Below are 20,017 nucleotides of genomic sequence, written 5' to 3' on the forward strand. Positions count from 1 at the left end.
CTAATCCTGCCCCTACACAGACACGGTCCACAGTGGGGGGAAGGAACTCGACATCCCTCGGGCTCTGGGGGCAACACACGCCAGACCAGACCCCCAGCAGGTCTGCCCACCTTCGTATACAGAAAGCTGACCGTAATGTTGGTACCAGTGCCTGGCCGTGATGCCCACGACTTGAAGGCGTGGGTGGATGTGCTCCAACCTCCTCCACTCCCACAACCCAAAACACCAACACAGGTCTTCTGACACACTACAGACGGTGCACTACAGACGCCCGTGGTGTGTACACTAAGGTCACGGCGCCTCACCGCTCAAGAAACTAACGTTTGGATGGCAACAAAAGGAACGTTTAAGACCACGAGTGAGCAGCTAAGGCCACAAACAAACGTTCACTAGTCCATGAATAAACGCCACAGAGTACAAAAATCAACGTTCGGGAATTCAGAAATAAACGCTCACTAACCCACTAACAAACGTTTAGGAGTCTAGAAAGAAACGTTCAAAAAGTCCACAAATAAAAGCTCGAGTCCACAAACAAACGATATCTCATTATCTGGAGGCGTTGCGATATTACGATATCTGGATGCGATAATAATACGTCACACTACAGTATACAACACCACCTAACATGTTGATACAATACCATCGTCATACACAATTCATCCAAAACATAATAGCGTAATACAATACCATCGAAATCAACAACTTGAGAGAAACACACGATTTAGAAATGTGGATCATCGTGTGAGGAGCAGGCGAGGATGACTTGCTCAACACATCAGCTCTCGCGATCATACCAGATTTTGCTCTTCTTAGCACACACGACTTGTGAGGAGAGACGCTCAATATATTTAAGAAGAGGCAGGACAGGTCTCGAGATAAGCTATCGGCAGGGATATAACACCTATGCTATCTGCCCAGCTCTTGTCATATAAGGTATCGGAATATGCTATCGGCCCAGTTCTTGTCAATTAAGGTATGGAGTTGTGTTATCAGCAGGGAGACAACAGAGAAGATATCTTCCCAGACCTTAGCGAATGAGATATTGGAAAATAACGAACCAGAACACATACAGGAACATGACCAACGTAGCGCCAGGAAGGCTAAAATCCCATGACTGGAAAACATCATGAATTAATTACTTGTAATTATGATTATAGTAATGATCCCTTCTTCTAATATGGCTGCCTATATGGACTTCAAGCATATAAACTCTTGCTCAAGGGTCGTACCGTCGTGCCCTACGGTCGTGCTTGAGGTCGTACTCTCGTGTCGTGCAATCGCAGCTTGAAGGTCGTACCCTCGTTCTCAGGGATCGTACCACCGTACCACCCGAGGGTCGAACCCTGGTACTTCAAACCTTAAACGAAAGACCCCCGACGCTCCAACCAGCGTGTGTTACCCCCTGGCCAACGTCCAGGGTACACCAGTCCACAACTACCATGCATACCCACTGTAGTGGTATACACAGGTTTACATGCAAGTGTAAGCGCACCTGCACCAACAACCTGAGCACCAACACTCGTGCGTTGTGCAAGAATTATGAGGTATTACCATAAGCTATGGGTGAGGGGAGGAAGGAGGGGGAGGTGGCGGCGTCACCCCGGCCCCATCTTAGTGGGGCGCCCGCCATGCCTCAGGCAAGCCGAGACCTACATCTAACCTCGCCAGACCTCGACCCGCGCTCATTCATGCCCTGCCTCTCTCACGCGCGCGCGCGCACACACACACACACACACACACACACACACACACACACACACACACAGTGCCCCCATCTCCTCATTCACATCACTGTACATCTACCTTTCAAACCTGATGGCTATAATCCCATGTATCTTGCCAAACGTATGTCCCTCACCTCAACTTTCATACACCAGATGTCTCATTATGAGACATGTCTCGCACCTCACACTGCTAGCAAAGGTCTCTCGTCTTGCCCGACACATCATACAAATCTCAAAACACTTTTAGTATAAGTAATACAAAAAAAAAATCAAACATCCAATGGCACGACCCTGAAAACCACCACCACTTAACATTCTCCTAAAGCCGTGTTATGTCATCATAAATTCCATCTTCCGTTCTTCTTTTTCCGTTTTTTTCCACAGTTACGTCACCGACTCTATCAGTGGCCTGACCTACAACCCTCCAGCCACAACCTTCCCACTCACACCAGCTACAAGCCGCACGTGTCCTGGTCTTACCATGGTTGTAGTGGCCACACACACTGTTATAACCAGGCTAGTGTGGCAGTGGTAGTACCACCATGAGCCAGCGAGGTGGTTAAGGGGACATACACACACACACACACACACACACACACACACACAAGAACAGGATGACTTACGTCGACCACCCAAGAAATGCAAGGCGTTTCCTTCCTTCCTCGTCTGATGATCTGTTTCTCACGACGGTGAGGCAGACCACCTCACAATGACCACCCGCGTTCTATGTTGGTCTACATATCATGTCCTCATCACGGCCAACATGAAGATGGCAAATATTGAGGAAGAATGTTCACTATTCCAAATATTGAGGAAGAATGTTCACTATTCCAAATATTGAGGAAGAATGTTCACTATTCCAAATATTGAGGAAGAATGTTCACTATTCCAAATACTGAGGAAGAATGTCAAATACCCCAGACATCCAGGAAGAATGTCCGAATATCCCAAACATGAACGAAGAATATTCAATATTTCAAAGCTTAACATTCCTGAAGTAAGAGGACAGCCAGGTCCATTTCAAATAGTTTCGTATCAAACTGAATTTCTGGGAAATCTGGAGGCGGCTGCAGGACTGCTGCCTGGGCCAGTACCTGCGTGAGCGTCAACCATGAACGACCAGACGGAAGATCCCTCGACCCGTCCTACATATTATGCTAAGAACCCAGTCCTGGCCGGGGTCTGCTCAGGTACCTGCAGGGGGTGGTCCACCCACCATCCATCCATCCATCCCCCCCTCAGGACCGGTATCCTTGGGGTCAGTAGGTTCCTGGACACGAGTGTTGGGGTTAACCCCCTCCCCCTCCTCCCCCAAAGGACCTGTCCTGCCGGCCGGCTCGGGCAACAGATGCTCGTCTTACGGAACTCAGTCCCCAACCCACACCAACCCACCCACCCAACCCACCATCCCTCAGCCTCCCCCCCTCCTTCTATCCGCCCGCGGACACATCCCCCACCACTCCCACTTCAATCATTCCCACGACAGGCGATGGTTCCCATCTATCGTGGGGCGAGGCGAACTCATCCCACTTCCGGTACCCACACAAGAGGTCATCCATTTCTATCTCCTATTTCCCACGCCGCCCCTCACCCCCACCTGTATCACAGCCCACTACTAACTTGGGAGTTCACAGACCAGAGCCATAATAATCTCAGCCATAACTTGGTATAATGAAAACACAATAACAGGTTTGCTGAGGTGATCCGATAATGTGCAACATTATCATTCCGCCGCAGGCAGGTCTCTGAGGCTGGAGGCAACAACTACATCAGTAACCACTGAATTGTAACAAATTACCGAGCAATACGTAGGAGAGCCAGCTGCCCCTGACACACACACATGTTGCGTAAACACCACTTCAACTGTCCACTACACTACCTTACATGATAAACAGCGAGCACGACGGTATACGACTTTGAATACGACGGTGCGACGTTTCAGCACGACGGAACAACAAGTGAGCACGAAGATACGACCCTCGAGCACGACGGTGCGATTCGTGTAGGATGGTGCGACGGTGACGAGCCAGGTCAAAGGCCATACCATCTTTTCAAAGGTCATATCCTCCGGGTAATGAGGTAAACAGTAGAACAAGACCACTTGACTGAACGAAACAAACTAACATCTACACACATGCACCTGACGAACTACTCCCTCACCTCCCCAAGAAAAAGAATTTACCGTATATCATTAACGATTATAAACCAGTTATATCTAGGTTATACGAAATACAAATATAATACTGAATGCAGTACCAGAAGAAAGATATACATACGAGTTTAGAGAGAGAGAAAAAAAACGAAATAAAAAAGTTAAAACTACACAACCCACATAGCCTCTGGAGCGAGAGAACGCCAGAGTGCGGGCGGACCTTCTCCCCGATGCTTCACTAAACATGGAAGCACCGACCGACGCAGTCAATGTCAGTGTCACGCTCCCAGCCTCACTGTCACGCCCACGTCACTGTATCGCGTCCCTTTCACTCTGCCACGCCTCACGCCCCTGCCTCCCCTGTCCATCCCAGCCTCCTTGTTCCCCCTGGTGTTCCACGGAGGGATACGTTCACAGGGGCGACCTGAACGACCGCTCGTGCTGGGGGGGTCACTAACCACGCCGGCGGGATGAAGGTCTCCCCCCTGAGCCACATCATGTCCCCACGTGCCACAACTCACCGCAAACGCGCCGTGTCACTACGACACACCACACCATGCGAGCCACACCGACACCAACACATCACCCTCCAACCACCACCCTCACACGCACAACTGTCAAAATTTAGACCACGACACAGCACGCAGTCATTACTGGTGCAGCCTGTCTGCCCTGCGGGGAAGAAAGTAACATCCCACAGCCAAAGATCCCGAACGTTTCAGAGAAAATCCCATGGTCTCAAATTACCGGGTATGACCAACAATACTTCACCTCTCCCATCCCACTGCGGCTGACAACGAACATGGACGGAGACGGGTCAATTAAATACGACAATCACAACAACAACCAAGTTCAACATACATGAGTGAGGCGAGAGACAGGAGTTGACTTTGCATACCAAGAGTCTGTTCCTGGCTTCAAGTTTACGCCTGCAGCAGGTCTGTCTGCCAGGCAGGGTTTACGAAAGTAGCCACCACGACCCTAAGTGCTACTGTGCATGACGTCACGCGAGTGATCTCGCGGCCCGGTCTACATCAGACGCAGGCGACTGGTCAGACGAACGAACACACACACGCGTGGCACCAGTACCGCCCGCCGCCCGCCCTCATGGTTCGATCTGCAGATCAAGTAATACAAGTGGCTTTATGAGGCTTCCGGTGGAGCTTCAGCAGGGAGTGGGGAGGAAGGTGTGTGTGTGTGTGTGTGTGTGTGTGTGTGTGTGTGTGTGTGTGTGTGTGTGTGTGTGTGTGCGCGTGTGTGTGTGTGTGTGTGTGTGTGTGTGTGTGTGTGTGTGTGAGGAACGAGGAGGCGGGGAAAGGATTTATGGGTGTGGAGAGAGAGAGAGAGATGGTGGTGACTGCGGTGTGAGGATCACGCTGGAAATATTCCATCCCACTGTCAATATTTTAAGTCAACCTCACATCCTCACCCACGTTACAACCTGGCTTTGCTTACAAGCTAGTAATCCATCCGTCGTCTGGCCTCATTCTCCACTGTGTTTTGCTCATTTCCTTCCGTCTTCAGTACTTCCATTCATTCCAAAATATAACCAGTGATATTCACCTTTCTCATGACGGCTCCAGGGTCAGGGTCTTCCCTTCCCCTGCCTCATTTCTTCCTGTAACGCCTCCAGGGTCAACAAACGACTGACCTCAAAATACTTTCAATTTCTATCGTTTCTTCATATAATTTCCATAACTTTACTATTTCAACCGACAGAAGCGCATGTATATATATATATATATATATATATATATATATATATATATATATATATATATATATATATAGGCTAATCAGTCACGTACTAATAATGAAGTAATCTAATGATGATATACACCTCTGAATTTTTTCCTACCTGTTAGTCCACTTGAGTCCCTGGCTTACGTCTCAACCCCTTCAGTGCCAGTGTCTAAGAAATCCATTTTTCAGTACCGTCTTCCTCTACATGCCATTTCTTTTCTTCTTTTTTTCCCCCCAGTCCTTAAACCTTATTAATGTACCCTTACTGGCAAAGTCAACGCCAGTTATTTCCACAATCTGATTAACACTCAATCCACACTATCCAAAAGAACAATAATAAAAAAAAATACATCTGCAACACTCAGGTGTCCGCTGTGTTTACAAACCGGTTCGCAGAACTTGAAGTATAAGTGTTTAAAGATATAACACAGCTCTGTATGTTGTTGATCCTCACCTCCTCGACAAATGACGGATTAACAAAGTAAAAATGAAGATTGTATCCCAAATACCCCAACCACCCCCTCAGGGCAGTGACTCAACACAGGCCAAGAGAGAATCCACCAGACCAGTAATTGAACATCTCAAATACAAAGAAAAACTAGAAATCCTGTCTGGAAAACGAGAAAGTACCGAGAAATTACATGTAACAAACAACTGAACAACGCCATAAGTTCTTACCGGCACAGTGTTAAGGCGAGTCTGTGTTCCTAAATAACAATAGCCCAGGATCATGGAAAAAAAAAAAAAAAATATATATATATATATATATATATATATATATATATATATATATATATATATATATATATATATTATTCGCAGGTCTTTCTCAAGAAGGATTCATTCTTATGGGTACTTGTTCAAAATGCTGAGAAAATCGTTAAATTATCGTAAATATACCTGGCTTGTTATCATCGGACTAACTGTATCATAAACTTAAAATGGCAAATGAATACACTTGTCTTGTTACCAGATAAGGTGGAGAAGGCTCAACCAATGAAAGACGTATCGTACTGTGGCCAGCAATCCTTCACTTTGATGTAGCACTCTCCTCACACGCAATTATTGTGGAAATCCTAAATATGGGTAAGAAAGCGAGATGGACTTTTCTATGTAGTATGCAAGAGGTTCAACGCTACTTACGAAGAAAATGGGATGCAATTATCATGTGCAACACACACCAATGAGTTTGCCGTAGTTCATACAGACATATAAAATCATACTGGCAAACAATGCAAAAGACATACATATAAGCAAGCACAGATACTGAAAAGTATACCACTTCGCTGTGTCTCTAACACAAGCCGATCAATACACGAGGAAGAAAACGTAGCTAAAAACCATACAGAAAAGAACGAGCTGAGCATTCAGATGCGCATGGTTCCTCGTCTGAACGACACAGTTAAGGCGATACCAATGCTCTGACCCACACGAGGGAGTTTCCTGAGAGTAATATAATAACGTCAGTACGGCACCAGCAGCACATTGTAACTACGAGGCATGATATGAGGGAGGTGAGCTTTTTCTATCCTGTGGTTATATGAGGATCGCTAAGGCTTCCTCAAACTCCTACACAGAACCAGATGATACTGAGACATCGTAAGTCATCTACAAAAATCACATGATGAAAGATGTTTAAGAATATAGAAATGAACATCATGAAAACCGAGTTCTCAAGTGCACCAGCAGTTTTCTGAGCCCTCGTTCACCCACAGTTTCCATAACCCACCAGACATAAATGCGGCATTAATTCCGAAATCGCAATGAAACCACAACCACTGCATCTAGCGACATAGTAATTCCTCGGGTAAGCTAACAATGGTTAAATGTACGTCTCGCTCACGAAGCTGTACCCAAGTACAGGCAACCGTGTTCGCATACAAATCCACGAAATATTTTACGAATCCTTCCCAGTTGCAGCAACGTCGTATTTCGAAATCCTCTTAAGCCGCTTACTGAAAAAAAAAATCTAGATTTCTATTTGTTCATCACATGAATACTTCAATTAAATCTTTTTTTTAACCCATAACATATACTGGTATGAATTAAACTCAGCGTGTATAAGGGTATAACGTCATACCATCAGGGTGTAAGGGTTAAACTACCCCTAACTTGGTGGACGGGCATGAGGCTCGGCTCATTAATAGTCTAAGGAGGAAAGCCCTGGTGAGGTAGTATGAACCATCCAAGCGAGAAGACGCGGGCGGGTGGGCGTGCAAACATGCGATGACCTTGCATAATCTGCCACCACCAGCACCACCATTAACTGCTCTGTAAACCTCTGGACATAAAATGGGATGGAGACCCCTTCGCCAACCCTAACACTTGACCAACTACGTCATCTGAAAAACCATCCATCACTTTCTTAAACAAAAAGCCATTGTCTCAACAGTGAACTGGGAGAAAAGAGAAAAATTGTGCTAAGAAATGTAATGTCATTATTCACTTCCCGGCATCCACTCAATTAAACACCTAAATTAAGCAGGGTCGGAGAAAGCTGCTGGTGTTAGCATTACAGAAGAGGAGCGAGATATTCCCACATATGTGTCCGGCACGCAAGGGTAGTCTTCTGTCATATGTCCTGCCACTCACCGTCTCGGATGTGTAGGAGGATACAATCCATATGAGATCAAACCTATAAATTCAACCGCAGTTGTTCTCTGCTCTTAATCTCTAAAAATATATAAGACCAACGACCAGATGGTGATTGTACTTATACGAAAACACGGTACATCTCACAATGGAGACACATTAACCAGTTACAGGTCAAACAGCCGAGATATTCAAGACTGGTTACATATCATCAAATAAATGCAAAGCTATCATTCCCCTCAAGGCAAGATACAACGCTGAATGATCAAATACTCATCGCTGAATAACCTTAAGATGAAAATAAATGGTGGCCATCCCCATACAGCTTACTTCCCCTGACACACGGCACATGAAGACGGCTTCACACCAAACCTGCAAGACACATAACCGGTCAACACTATCAAACCTGTCGTTTCCTGGTCCATACGAACTCCATCTGTAGAACTTCCCTGCCTCAATCGGAGCTTACAACCTGTGAATGGCCGTACGCCACATCCACCACCAGCACTCACTACTACCGCTTCCTCGCTCCATGCTGTCGCATCACCATTCATAAGACGATCGCTCCCCCGTAAAGATGACACTAGGTACAGACACTTACAATGTGGATACATTCAAACTAGTGTATCTAATATCTCATCACTGATACCAGGCACTTTAACATTCTCCTTTACCCTCTACCATGAACAGAGGCCTCAGATGCACTGGGTTCAGACATACGTTAAAGTCAGATAACTGCTGAGCTCTTCACACTTTACAATCTGTTTGTCTCGTAGTACTGTCGTCTGTCTCTACGCTGCAATTCATGACTAAACACTTACCCTTTTCGTTTCTCCATTTTCAAATCATTTGTCTACATATCTGTCCACCTGGAATATATCTCTCTCTGAATCACTTTTTCCCGCCACTTACCTTACTGCACAAAAGTTTCGTTCCGTCTGCAACGGCAGCAAACAGAATTTTCACCCTGATTAGCGTCACAAGCTACATCTACCTACATACTTCTGCTTTAAATATGTTCAGAATCAAACACAAAACAATGACCGAAACATACAAAACCCGAACACTGGCCTAGAAAAGATGCCCAGGCTACCAGACAGATGGTTTGTGTCCACAATCTGCAGCGAATAATTCCAAAGTGGGTCGACAGTCAAACTTTACTCATTGGGGGAAATTCTGTGATGTACGTGATAATCATGGCAAAGTGATAGCGCTAACATATTTCCTGGTGTAATACTAAGCTTGCGAAACATTACGACACTTCTCAAAATCTTAACAAACATCAGACACCTCTCCTTGCATTGTGAGTATAGCTAACGAGTGGAACTCTATCCCTCGAGACTAAATGGTAAATGAAGTCTTGGGTAATTTCTGAGTGACATTATGCATCCATAAGTAACCTATATTTCCTGTGAACGTCTGGCGTGGTAACCACAACTTACTTGTCATACATGGTAAGTGTGATGTTTCTGCATTACAGCAAAAAAATAATCTTGACAGCAATTCTTCTATTTGAAAAAAAAAATTTCGAAAATATCAACAGATTTCAAAAGCGACTCAAAACAAGTACATGTTGCAGTACAAGGTTGAGGTGGCAGGTGGAGACAGTGGTGAGCACTCCCAGTGCAGTACCACTGTCTCCATCCTTACATCTCACCCGTGTGCTACACCTGACTGATGAGCCATTTCCATGTATTACAACAGTAAGCGTACTCGAGAGAGCACCTACACACAGGATACAGGTACAGTTATATCAACCACCACTAATAACATGGCGAGCGCAATAAGTAGCAGCTGCATCAAAAGCAGCTTCAGCAAGATCCGGTGCATCTCTCAACTCTCACTGCCTACTGTTCTTCACAGACTCACACGGTGTGGAAACTGCCACAGAAAAAAGAAAAAACTAGACGAAGTATCAAAATGGAGAGAGACATGAGTTAACATCTTCGTTACCCCACCCGAGCCAGGAGCCCCACACAATCCCACTATCCACACAAGTGCCACACACAACCTATCACTTTTTTCACATCATCTCTTCCAGATCTAAGCAACTCGAGAATACAGATCGCTGTAAAGTTAAACGATCTCATCTCTTGGTATTCGTTATGCCTGATGGAAAGACATGAAGGAGGCCTCCATAATCTGGAGGTCAGTCATAACTGCGGAAGCTACGATACGCGGCATGGGACAAAGGAAGACAGGGGGGAGGATCTCGCAGATCCTTACCTCGCGGGAGTCGGCAGCAGCAGGACTGACCTCTTGGCGGGGGAGGAATACCTTCTAAAATCATGGAGTTGTCTCATGCTTCCATCCACATGCCCTCAATGTCGACTGTAATTCTGATGATAACTAGTTCCTGGCGCCCACAATGCATTGTTTACCTTCTGACACCCTCTGACATCCCGAGCATATCAAATTCCAGTTCCTGACATTCGCCTCAGTCCCCCTGGACCTACTACATATCTTTCTTAAAGTAGAGCATTCAGGCTCTAGGAGTCCGTGCCCTAACGGCCACAGCTGACAGCCAGCCTCGCCTCAACACCTAACAGTAAACTCAGCTTTCCAAACATCCCGCAGCTCTCGACCAGCCTAGCCTAGTCCCCCACACACGCAATGCTTGGTTCACTCTCCATTGAGTTGAATGTAGCGCTTCCCTGCACATTCCTCAGTACCTACCATTAACTGGTAGATAACCGATAAGATGAAGACTGAAACGCACCTGGTGAGATGATAATGGATTAAAAGAGGGTGGTTGTGAGAGATGGTGGAAGTTACCAGGACTTGCTAATAATGGATAATGTGGCAAGAGCGAGTTACCAGTTAGTAACTGTAATCATGAAGCTAAGTGCATTTTGAAGTCTGTTACCTCAGACAGACACGAAACAGCGATAGTCACTTGTGCGTCTCCGTAACGGGACAACCAACTGTTACTAGTAACACTGTCACGCCCGTTACAGCTGGTAACGGCAGTCAAATGTTACCAGGATCTGGTAACGGTGATAGTGGCTTATATATATACCTGTCGACAACAACTGAGAGGAAGGAAAGTAAAAGACGGGATGGCGTAAGAAGGATATAGAGATGGATACTGGGGAAGGAGAAAGAAGAAGTAAGGAGACTAACCGAGGAACTAAGCAAGAAGTAGAGGAAGGAGTGTGAGCAGGAAGAAGCGTGGAGTAGGTATGAGTATCAGAAGTACGAACAGATTTAAAACTAAGATCCAATTACAGAGAGAGATGGAGGGGTGGGGTCAACATTACTGAAGCTCGCCCCAACCCATTCAAACTGCCCCTTTTATTACTATTCTCAACAGCATCTCAACAAACACTGACCGAAAACTGACTGAGGTGGTACGTGCCTAGGGAGGGTATAGCAAGGAGTGAATTGCAGATGACCAGCGCGTAGCAAACTCAAGGTTGTACCAACATAATCACAAACAGCAGACTTAAGGTTTAACATCTCACTCTTAATGTATGGGAAAGACAGCCTTAATTATGCAATGATGATCTAGTCTCGATGATGAGATGAGCGGCAATAAAATCGTACACCCGCACGCACCATCTGGCAGGGGCCAGAAATCTCAAGGTGACTACACTACACACTTTATCTTACGTACTGATCAGTCTTACTACCAGTAAGTCACCAAGGATCAGCCCGCGGCCGGACCCAAATGGGATCAAATCCTGGGCATGGCATTCGGCCCACACACAACCCAGGTGTTCATCCTTCCCTCGGGTAAGAGAGATGTGTGGTAATAAAAAGGCCGGTCGATAACTGGGTACATGGCCAAGGATGGGATCCATGAGTGTGTGTGTGTGTGTGTGTGTGTGTGTGTGTGTGTGTATACAAAGAAGTAAATACAAGGACGACCCAGGGTCAGTGCGTTCTATGGTCGATCCTGGAGCCTGTGTACTGACCTACAAATGGCCCAAAAGCCTATTCATTCAGTAAGTACTGGTTAAGACGTCCACTCCGTATGCGGAGAGACGCGGTGACAGATAGCGAGCATATACGGTGCGGAAATGATGTAGGGCGGGCCAGACATGTGCTAAAAAAAAGAAAAAAAAAAAACGGTGAAGGATGATGGCCGGTGACTCATACAACACAATGGACGTGGGCCACGTACGCCATGTGAGCAAAGGTGGCGCACAAAACCCGGACTCACTACACTCACTAGATGCTGTGAGATTAAGAAAAAAAAAAAAAGTGTTTCAGAAAGAAATGGAGGAACAGCTGTGTCTGTGTCCACCGATACGTGTTTGTCATGCCTTCAAAACAGATGACATTCTGAAGAAAACTCCCCAAACCTCTGGGTTTTCGAGACGACCCAACATGAACCCTGCAACGTGATGTGAATCAATTCTAACCCCCATGAACACGACGATGCGATTCTTAAATACGACGGTACGACCCCTGAGCACGGCAATGCGAACCTTGAGAGCGAGGGCACGTATCGCTGTGCTGAGCTATGTGACTGAATGCCACATACCGCCTGCACTGAAGTGCGATAAGAATTTTGAAAGGAAATAACTGCGTGACGAAATCCCATAGCAAAGAAATCAGACAGAAGCGTGAAAAAATAGAGGATGTTAGAATGTTCAAATCTGCCGGTAAGAGCGTGTAGCAGGGTATGCCGGCCAAATCATCCTTTGATCGGCAAAGCAAAAGGATTACCGAGCCAGAGGGGCTTTGTCGCAAGCCAGTGGCCATGTAATTTTAAGATTAGATATTATAGAGCTGACTCATTACATTAGCTTACCAGTCTTTTCATATAACAGCTGACTCATTTTTCCTTGAGATAAGTGGTTAAGCATCAGACTCTCATGTAAAGCCTCAAACTTTCATGTACCCTACCATATAAGCAGTAAGTTACTGGCCTTCATTTTAGGTGTGCGAATCTTAAGACTATGGAGAGAACAGACAAGGGAACCCGTACATTGTCTCGCTGCACAAGTGGTATGGGAGGCCAAGGTCAGTAGCTCCTAATAAAGTTATACATCAGGTTGTAAACTTTTTATACATCACTGTGTAGTGCCCCTGCAACTTTCATATTCATCGTTATTAAAACACCATCACGCAAATGGTCATGAATCATACTCAATCTTTTGAGGGGGAAAAAAAATATGCCGAAGACTAGATTAGTCAGCCAAAATGACGACGCACGACACCAGGGCGTCCGAGTTATCGCGTGGAAACCATTTTCTTTCCTCCGGGTCACACTGACCTTGATCCTTGACCTTTGGACACGAAAATCAATAATTTTGTAACTTCCAGAGCGGGGCCACCACCCTGATAGCTAGTAAAGGTATGAGGAACACAAAGGAATACCGGTACATTGGTTTACAAACATCAACAAACCACCGACCCGGGTCCTTTGTTGCTGCTTATAATAACACTAAACGTGATCACAAATGCAGAGTATATATATATATATATATATATATATATATATATATATATATATATATATATATATATATATATATATATCATCAAACCATTTTAACAACAGGAACGCAAATAACGTCGCCAATGGACTTGCAGCCATGTCTACGAAACGCAAATATTGGGGGGGGAGAGCAGGCTAGACAGGAAAGAGGAAAAAAGAAAACGGGGGAAGGAAGAGAGGGCGTAGAGGAGAAAACTTGCAGCTGGGGCCAGGCAGGAAGAATGGCTTCGGGCTTAGGGAAGAAAAAAGTTTGATCCAGGAGAAGGGAGGGGTAAGAAGTGAAGATGGATGTTACACAAGAGGATGACAATACGCATTTAGAAAAGATCAAAATTATTATGGCCATCTCTGTTGTGACTCAAGAGATGTGTAAGGTACCAAGTGAAAGTGAAAACAGCGTATTATAATTCAGCCAGTTATTGTTGCAAGCGGCAACAGCAACTGCCTAACCACACAATCATATCTCCTACCGTTATTCTCGCCATTTAATATATAAACTCAGAACCCAGTAATGCACAAAGACAATAAATGCAACTTTACTGTTAAGAGAAACTACAGTTAATACACGAGCGACAAACCAAATTCTCTCATGTGGACGAAGCTTTCTACAGTATCATTTCTCGAAGAGAAATCAATATTTCATTTGTTGTTTCGTATAATCAACTCTATCAGTCATGGATGTGGACACGGTGGGAGCCACGCAAGGCCAACATCTCGATATGTCACGACAGCGTAATGCTGTCTGACTCGAAGCCTCATCCAGTTAATCTCTTAACCTCTGGTGTTGGGAACACGAGGTACTGCGTTTGTTGTGGTGGCCATATGGACATCTCTCAAATACGCCACTTACATGTCGCTACAACAAAAATAATAACACATTTCCTAGTGTTACACAGCAGGAGGGCCACACCAAAACGGAATGTACACTTCCACACTCTTGGCCTAAGCAACTGCCACTAACACAGCAGGAAGTCAGTAAACCTGCACAGCTTTTGTGATGGTTTGTCTACCAAGCTTCTTCAACGTTGTGAGTGGCTGTGTTTCAAAAGAAGTCTGGTACTATGTTTGTAACACTAAATAAAAGCATAAGCAATTACGGCAAGACATGGTAGAAGCGGTTACACAATCATCATTTGGTATCATAATTTAGCATATTATACCTCATGTATTATCACGTTGGTTAGTTGACTGGGCCTAATACCTATCGAGCGCCATTACGATTAGTATACACAGTGATCAAGTATTTCCCTCCTGAAGTAACGGCCTTCATTATGTTTATGAAAATATAATTTTGAAACATAGTTGAAATTCACCGGCATTTTCCGCACGATAATTCTCCGAGTCTTATCTATGAAAAAAAGTTATCAAAGGTGGCAGCCACATTTAAGTACGTAACATCGAAATTAATCTCTTCTGTAATCATCTATTTTGTAATGATCCACTTCTGGCAGGGAAATTACTCAAAACAATCTTGCTATTCATCAAACATAAAAAGATTAATCTCCATCTATTTAAGACGATACTTAACGTTGATCATAATTATATGGAACATAAAAATATGGATGGCTATGGAGCTTTGTTCTGTTTTTCTAAAGTCACCAAACAAAGCTCGTATAGAGCTAATACTAATGAAACTACGGTGCTGTTATCCCAGAAAACTATATTCTAACGAAACATATTATCCAATGGCAACACAAACAATACTGGCCGAGAAACACAATATTACCTCACGGCAACAATATCACCCCTGTGGAAATAATAAAAATCATGGCAATATATCACCTTATGGTAAAACAATATCACCCGTACTTCACTGCAATACAATAATAACCATAAGAAACAAAATAAAGCCCCAGTGAAAATATCATCTCACATCAATACAATATTACTCCAAGGACAAACAGTATCATTCCACAGAAGCACAACAGTTCTCAAGAGAATGACTATATCATCCCACAAACAATATTACTCATGGTTCAAGCACACTCGTATGAGAGAATATCAAAGGAAAGTGTTCATTTGTTTTCAATTAATTACACGAGAAACTTTAACCTCGTTAATAAAACCCATAACTTGACCAATTGATTAAAAGTAGTAACGACCGATGAACACAACATTATTACACACGAGTATGATGACGCGAACGTTGTCTTATCATACTCGAGACTCGAACCGCCAAGTTCGAGGGGTTGCGTTCAGCTTAACCTGGAAGGAGGGCGGACAGATCGGGTATGGTCTTCTGAAAAAAATTACCTGCGGTTAACAGATGAGATCTAATAGTTATGCTGCGTGACATGTAAGGTCACGGTAACGGAAGGTGGGGTTGGGAGGGGAGATCAGGGCAGGCTGGATCAACTCATGCTACGAAACCGGTATCATGAACCTTAGGCAAATGGCTCGCATCGAGCCATGGAACGGAGAAATTACAAACACCATGGACCTCGGTGCGACAATCGAACTAGCAATGGGACGAGAGGAATGGGTCAAACGAATCAACATGGTCACCATACATGGATATCAGACAAAAACAAGCGCTCGAATTGGTCAAATAATAAGTCAGGCCTAAAAAAAAAATCAAAATAAACTGACATGAAATCACGTTAAGGCAAAGGAAATGGTCGAACATGAATCTACTTTAAGCCGCAGAAAGGCCAAATGTCCCAACGCCAGTGCAAACGAATCCTGTATAGGGCGAAAGAACGGCTCTTCTACTGCATACGGGCCTCCCAAGGTTATTGGGGAAAATGGAGTCATTTTTCCCACGGAACTACTAATAGATTGTCACGACTGCGCGCACGAAGCTCAAGAAATACAGAGACGCATCACAGGGTAATTGCTAGGTTAAGGGCAGTGTGGAACCTTGATGTGCACCTTCTTACTAAATCCTCTCCAACTGTCAAGTTCATGGGACCGAGCACGGCTAAGGACGACTTGACTGTACACGCAATATGTGTGTGGCATGATGGAAACGAGAATGAACGGAAGAAGGACGAGATGATTCACGCAGGAAACGAACTGCACCTTAATGGATTATAATGCCCGAAGCTATGGCGAAAGGTCAATACAGAAAACTAAGAACAGAGGATACTTACACCAGATCTTAAATTCGAGAATCTATGGTACTGGCAAGTTCCGTCACTAGTTAGACGATTTAATCATTCATGGGTACTGGGCGAATCAAACTGGAATGTTTAGGAAACCTATCCCGTAAAACGACTGACCATGCGATCACATTAGATTCGACCCTCCACACCTCCGTTTATATAAGCTTGGTCAAATTAGGTTTGTTTTCTCCCCTGACCCAACCAAATCAAACCTGACGTCACCTAGAAAAATGCGGTGGTCTGTGTGTGTGTGTGTGTGTGTGTGTGTGTGTGTGTGTGTGTGTGTTGTGTGTGTATGTATGTATGTATGTATGTATGTATATGTGTGGGGGGGGGGGTAATCTCGTTATCCCAACCTCGAATTACAGCCAGTGGCTGCATTGCATATTGCTGTTGCTTTTTCATGGTAACAAATGCAGTATTGCTGGTAATCAGTCTCTATCCTGTAGTATCTATAAAGTCTTAAATCCACCATTAATGACGGTAGCTCTTTTGTAAATAACATGGCTTACATTCCAAAGGTGAAGTCATAGTAAAATAACGAAGTCATACTAAAATAACGAAGTTTTACTATACCTCGAAGCAGTCTTGGAGTGAAAAAGACTGAGCGATCGGGACCTGAACAGAGAGAGGGGTGAGAGGCGTGCAAGGAATAGAGTGAATTGGAACGCTGCGATATACCAGGGTCGACGTGCTATCAATGGATTGAACCAGGGCATGTGAAGCGTCTGGGGTAAACCATGGAAAGTTCTGTGGGGCCTGGATGTGGAAAGGGAGCTGTGGTTTCGGTGCATTATTACATGACAGCTAGAGACTGAGTGTGAACGAATGGGGCCTTTGTTGTCCTTTCCTAGCGCTACCTCGCACAAATGAGGGGGGGAGGGGGTTGTTATTCCATGTGTGGCGAGGTGGCGATGGGAATAAATAAAGGCAGACAGTATGAATTATGTACATGTATATATATATATATATATATATATATATATATATATATATATATATATATATATATATGTCTGTGTGTGTATATATATATATATGTACATTGAGATGTATAGGTATGTATACTTGCGTGTGTGGACGTGTATGTATATATATATACATGTGTATGTGGGTGGGTTGGGCCATTTCTTTCGTCTGTTTCCTTCCGCTACCTCGCTAACGCGGGAGACAGCGACAAAGCAAAATAAATAAATATATATATATATATATATATATATATATATATATATATATATATATATATATATATATATATATATATAGAGAGAGAGAGAGAGAGAGAGAGAGAGAGAGGAATAACCCCACAACACAAAAGAGAACTCTGTTTACAAATGTAGCCGACAATTTGCAGCAGATGGAAAAGAAGAACCAGTTCACAACAAACCCTGTTACTCCCACGAGTCATACTGGTTTCCTCCGCCTCCCCCACTTGTTGTTAACCCCTGACACACATGACCTACCCGATAATAACGTGCTCGCGTCCCTGCCCACCCTCCACTATACTTACCATATCAACAAATGCATGATATACTTACCAAAGAGCCACGTTAACTTACGGATGCCACAACATCATAAAATTCGAAGTGATTTTCCAAACATATACAAACTGATGTATTACTTTAGAAAGTTGGTTTTATTTCAAACCATCAAATTACTTAAAAAATGCTGATTTCACGGTGCGGTAGCTTTATTTTGTTGCACCCTAACAGAAATCAACAGTTCAACAAACCCTTACGTAGTGGTTTACGTCTAACATGAATGTTTCCCGCTTTTCATGAATCAAACATTTCTATCAAAATACATACCAATGAGAGATAAAATAAAGAACTGATGGGCATCAAAGCGGCGCAAATGCCCCCCGGCAATGCAGCTATGGTCAAGCACATGTTGGCTGCGCCAGTCAACAAACAGCTGATCGAGGGAGTGACGGATCAATATGGTCATGTTGGGGTGCGGTAAGGTGTGGAAGCGGCGAAGGGCACCTGGAACCTAACACACACTTGAACTGTAGGCCTACCTTGGTTGCCACTGGGCATGAAGGTCTCCTCGTGAACAAATCCATCCTTGTGCAGTATAACATGTTTTAAGCTTGTCGAAAGGGTTACTTTGGACTTATCATCGTCTCTAAGGCTGAAAAAACACTGAACAGACGTGTAGCACAGAGCCCAAGCTTGTTCCTCCGATATTGGGGCACCAAAAGCTGATAAAATACATTCAAGATTTATGCACCCGCGAGGGTCGAGCGCACATCCAGTGGACGAGCGCTGCGACATCCTCTCCACTCACGAACACACAGAGCACTGAGCACCTTGCGCAGAGTACACAATCGCGCGCACCAGCCACCTACAGAAAACGAACCCTGCTATGGGTGACCACACGAGTCTTCAATGTGATTTACTACAGTCGTCTCTCAATAAATCATTTCACAAATTGAAGAATATCATCTTGTTTACACGGTGGTAAATATAAACAACTGCGTCTCTAAATTACCAGCAAAATTTCAGAACTTTATTGGAAAAGTTTTGAAGATAATACCAAATGACGGATCATATTTGTTGATGAAGCATTTCGAATGATTAAGTTAACTTAAACCGGTAAGTCTGTACATAAGACAAATTAAATTTGCTCTACCAGCCTTCTTTGAAATGATCACTGATAGTTTCCTACGCATACCAAAATGGACAACGATTTGTGCATTGAAATTTATCAGGCATTGCTCTCCAGGATCCAAGTATCCCTGAGCTTGCCTAAAAGGCCAAAGAAAAGCTTTGCTTTAGTTTCCTCAGTCTCTCTGTCTTCCTCAACAACGTATAGATTACACAAGCAGACCGAGACTAATATTCATATGTCAACGTATAGCAAAACCCAATTTCAATCGTAATGAAATTCAGAGGAATTTTCGCCTCATTGACACAACAATCAAGTGAACAGCTAAATGAAACCAACCCAGGTATCATATAATGAAACACATGCCAGGTATTATATAATGAAACACATGCCATTTCGAAATTAGCTGCGAATTTCTAGAATTTTCGATGAGGACATCTACTCTCAATCACATTCTCTCCTAAGAGCCGACAGTCGAGTGAACTTCCAGCATGATCAGTTGCCAACAATGCCTTTTTCATATAAAGACTGACGATTGATAGCCCTAACCCCGTTGCTCTCACTATATACAAGGACACTATCCACTGAAATGTAGCATTAGTGGAACTTACAGAAATTGCCATGGGTTAGAAGACCCATTCCT

General features: G+C 44.1%; 1 protein-coding gene across 5 annotated transcripts in view; it reads right to left on the reverse strand.

Moving 5' to 3' along the window:
- spir (spire type actin nucleation factor) overlaps positions 1-19,063 on the reverse strand; it is a 225,843-nt gene extending 206,780 nt beyond the window's left edge. For all 5 annotated transcript variants that reach the window (XM_071683432.1, XM_071683435.1, XM_071683437.1 and 2 more), the window contains exon 1: positions 18,785-19,063. In XM_071683432.1, coding sequence (XP_071539533.1) covers positions 18,785-19,040 — 256 coding nt within the window. In that variant the 5' untranslated portion in view covers positions 19,041-19,063. The remainder of the gene's footprint in view (positions 1-18,784) is intronic.
- Between the last annotated feature and the right edge of the window lie 954 nt (positions 19,064-20,017).

Source organism: Panulirus ornatus, chromosome 36, assembly GCF_036320965.1.
Source record: "Panulirus ornatus isolate Po-2019 chromosome 36, ASM3632096v1, whole genome shotgun sequence".
Lineage (NCBI taxonomy): Eukaryota > Metazoa > Arthropoda > Malacostraca > Decapoda > Palinuridae > Panulirus > Panulirus ornatus.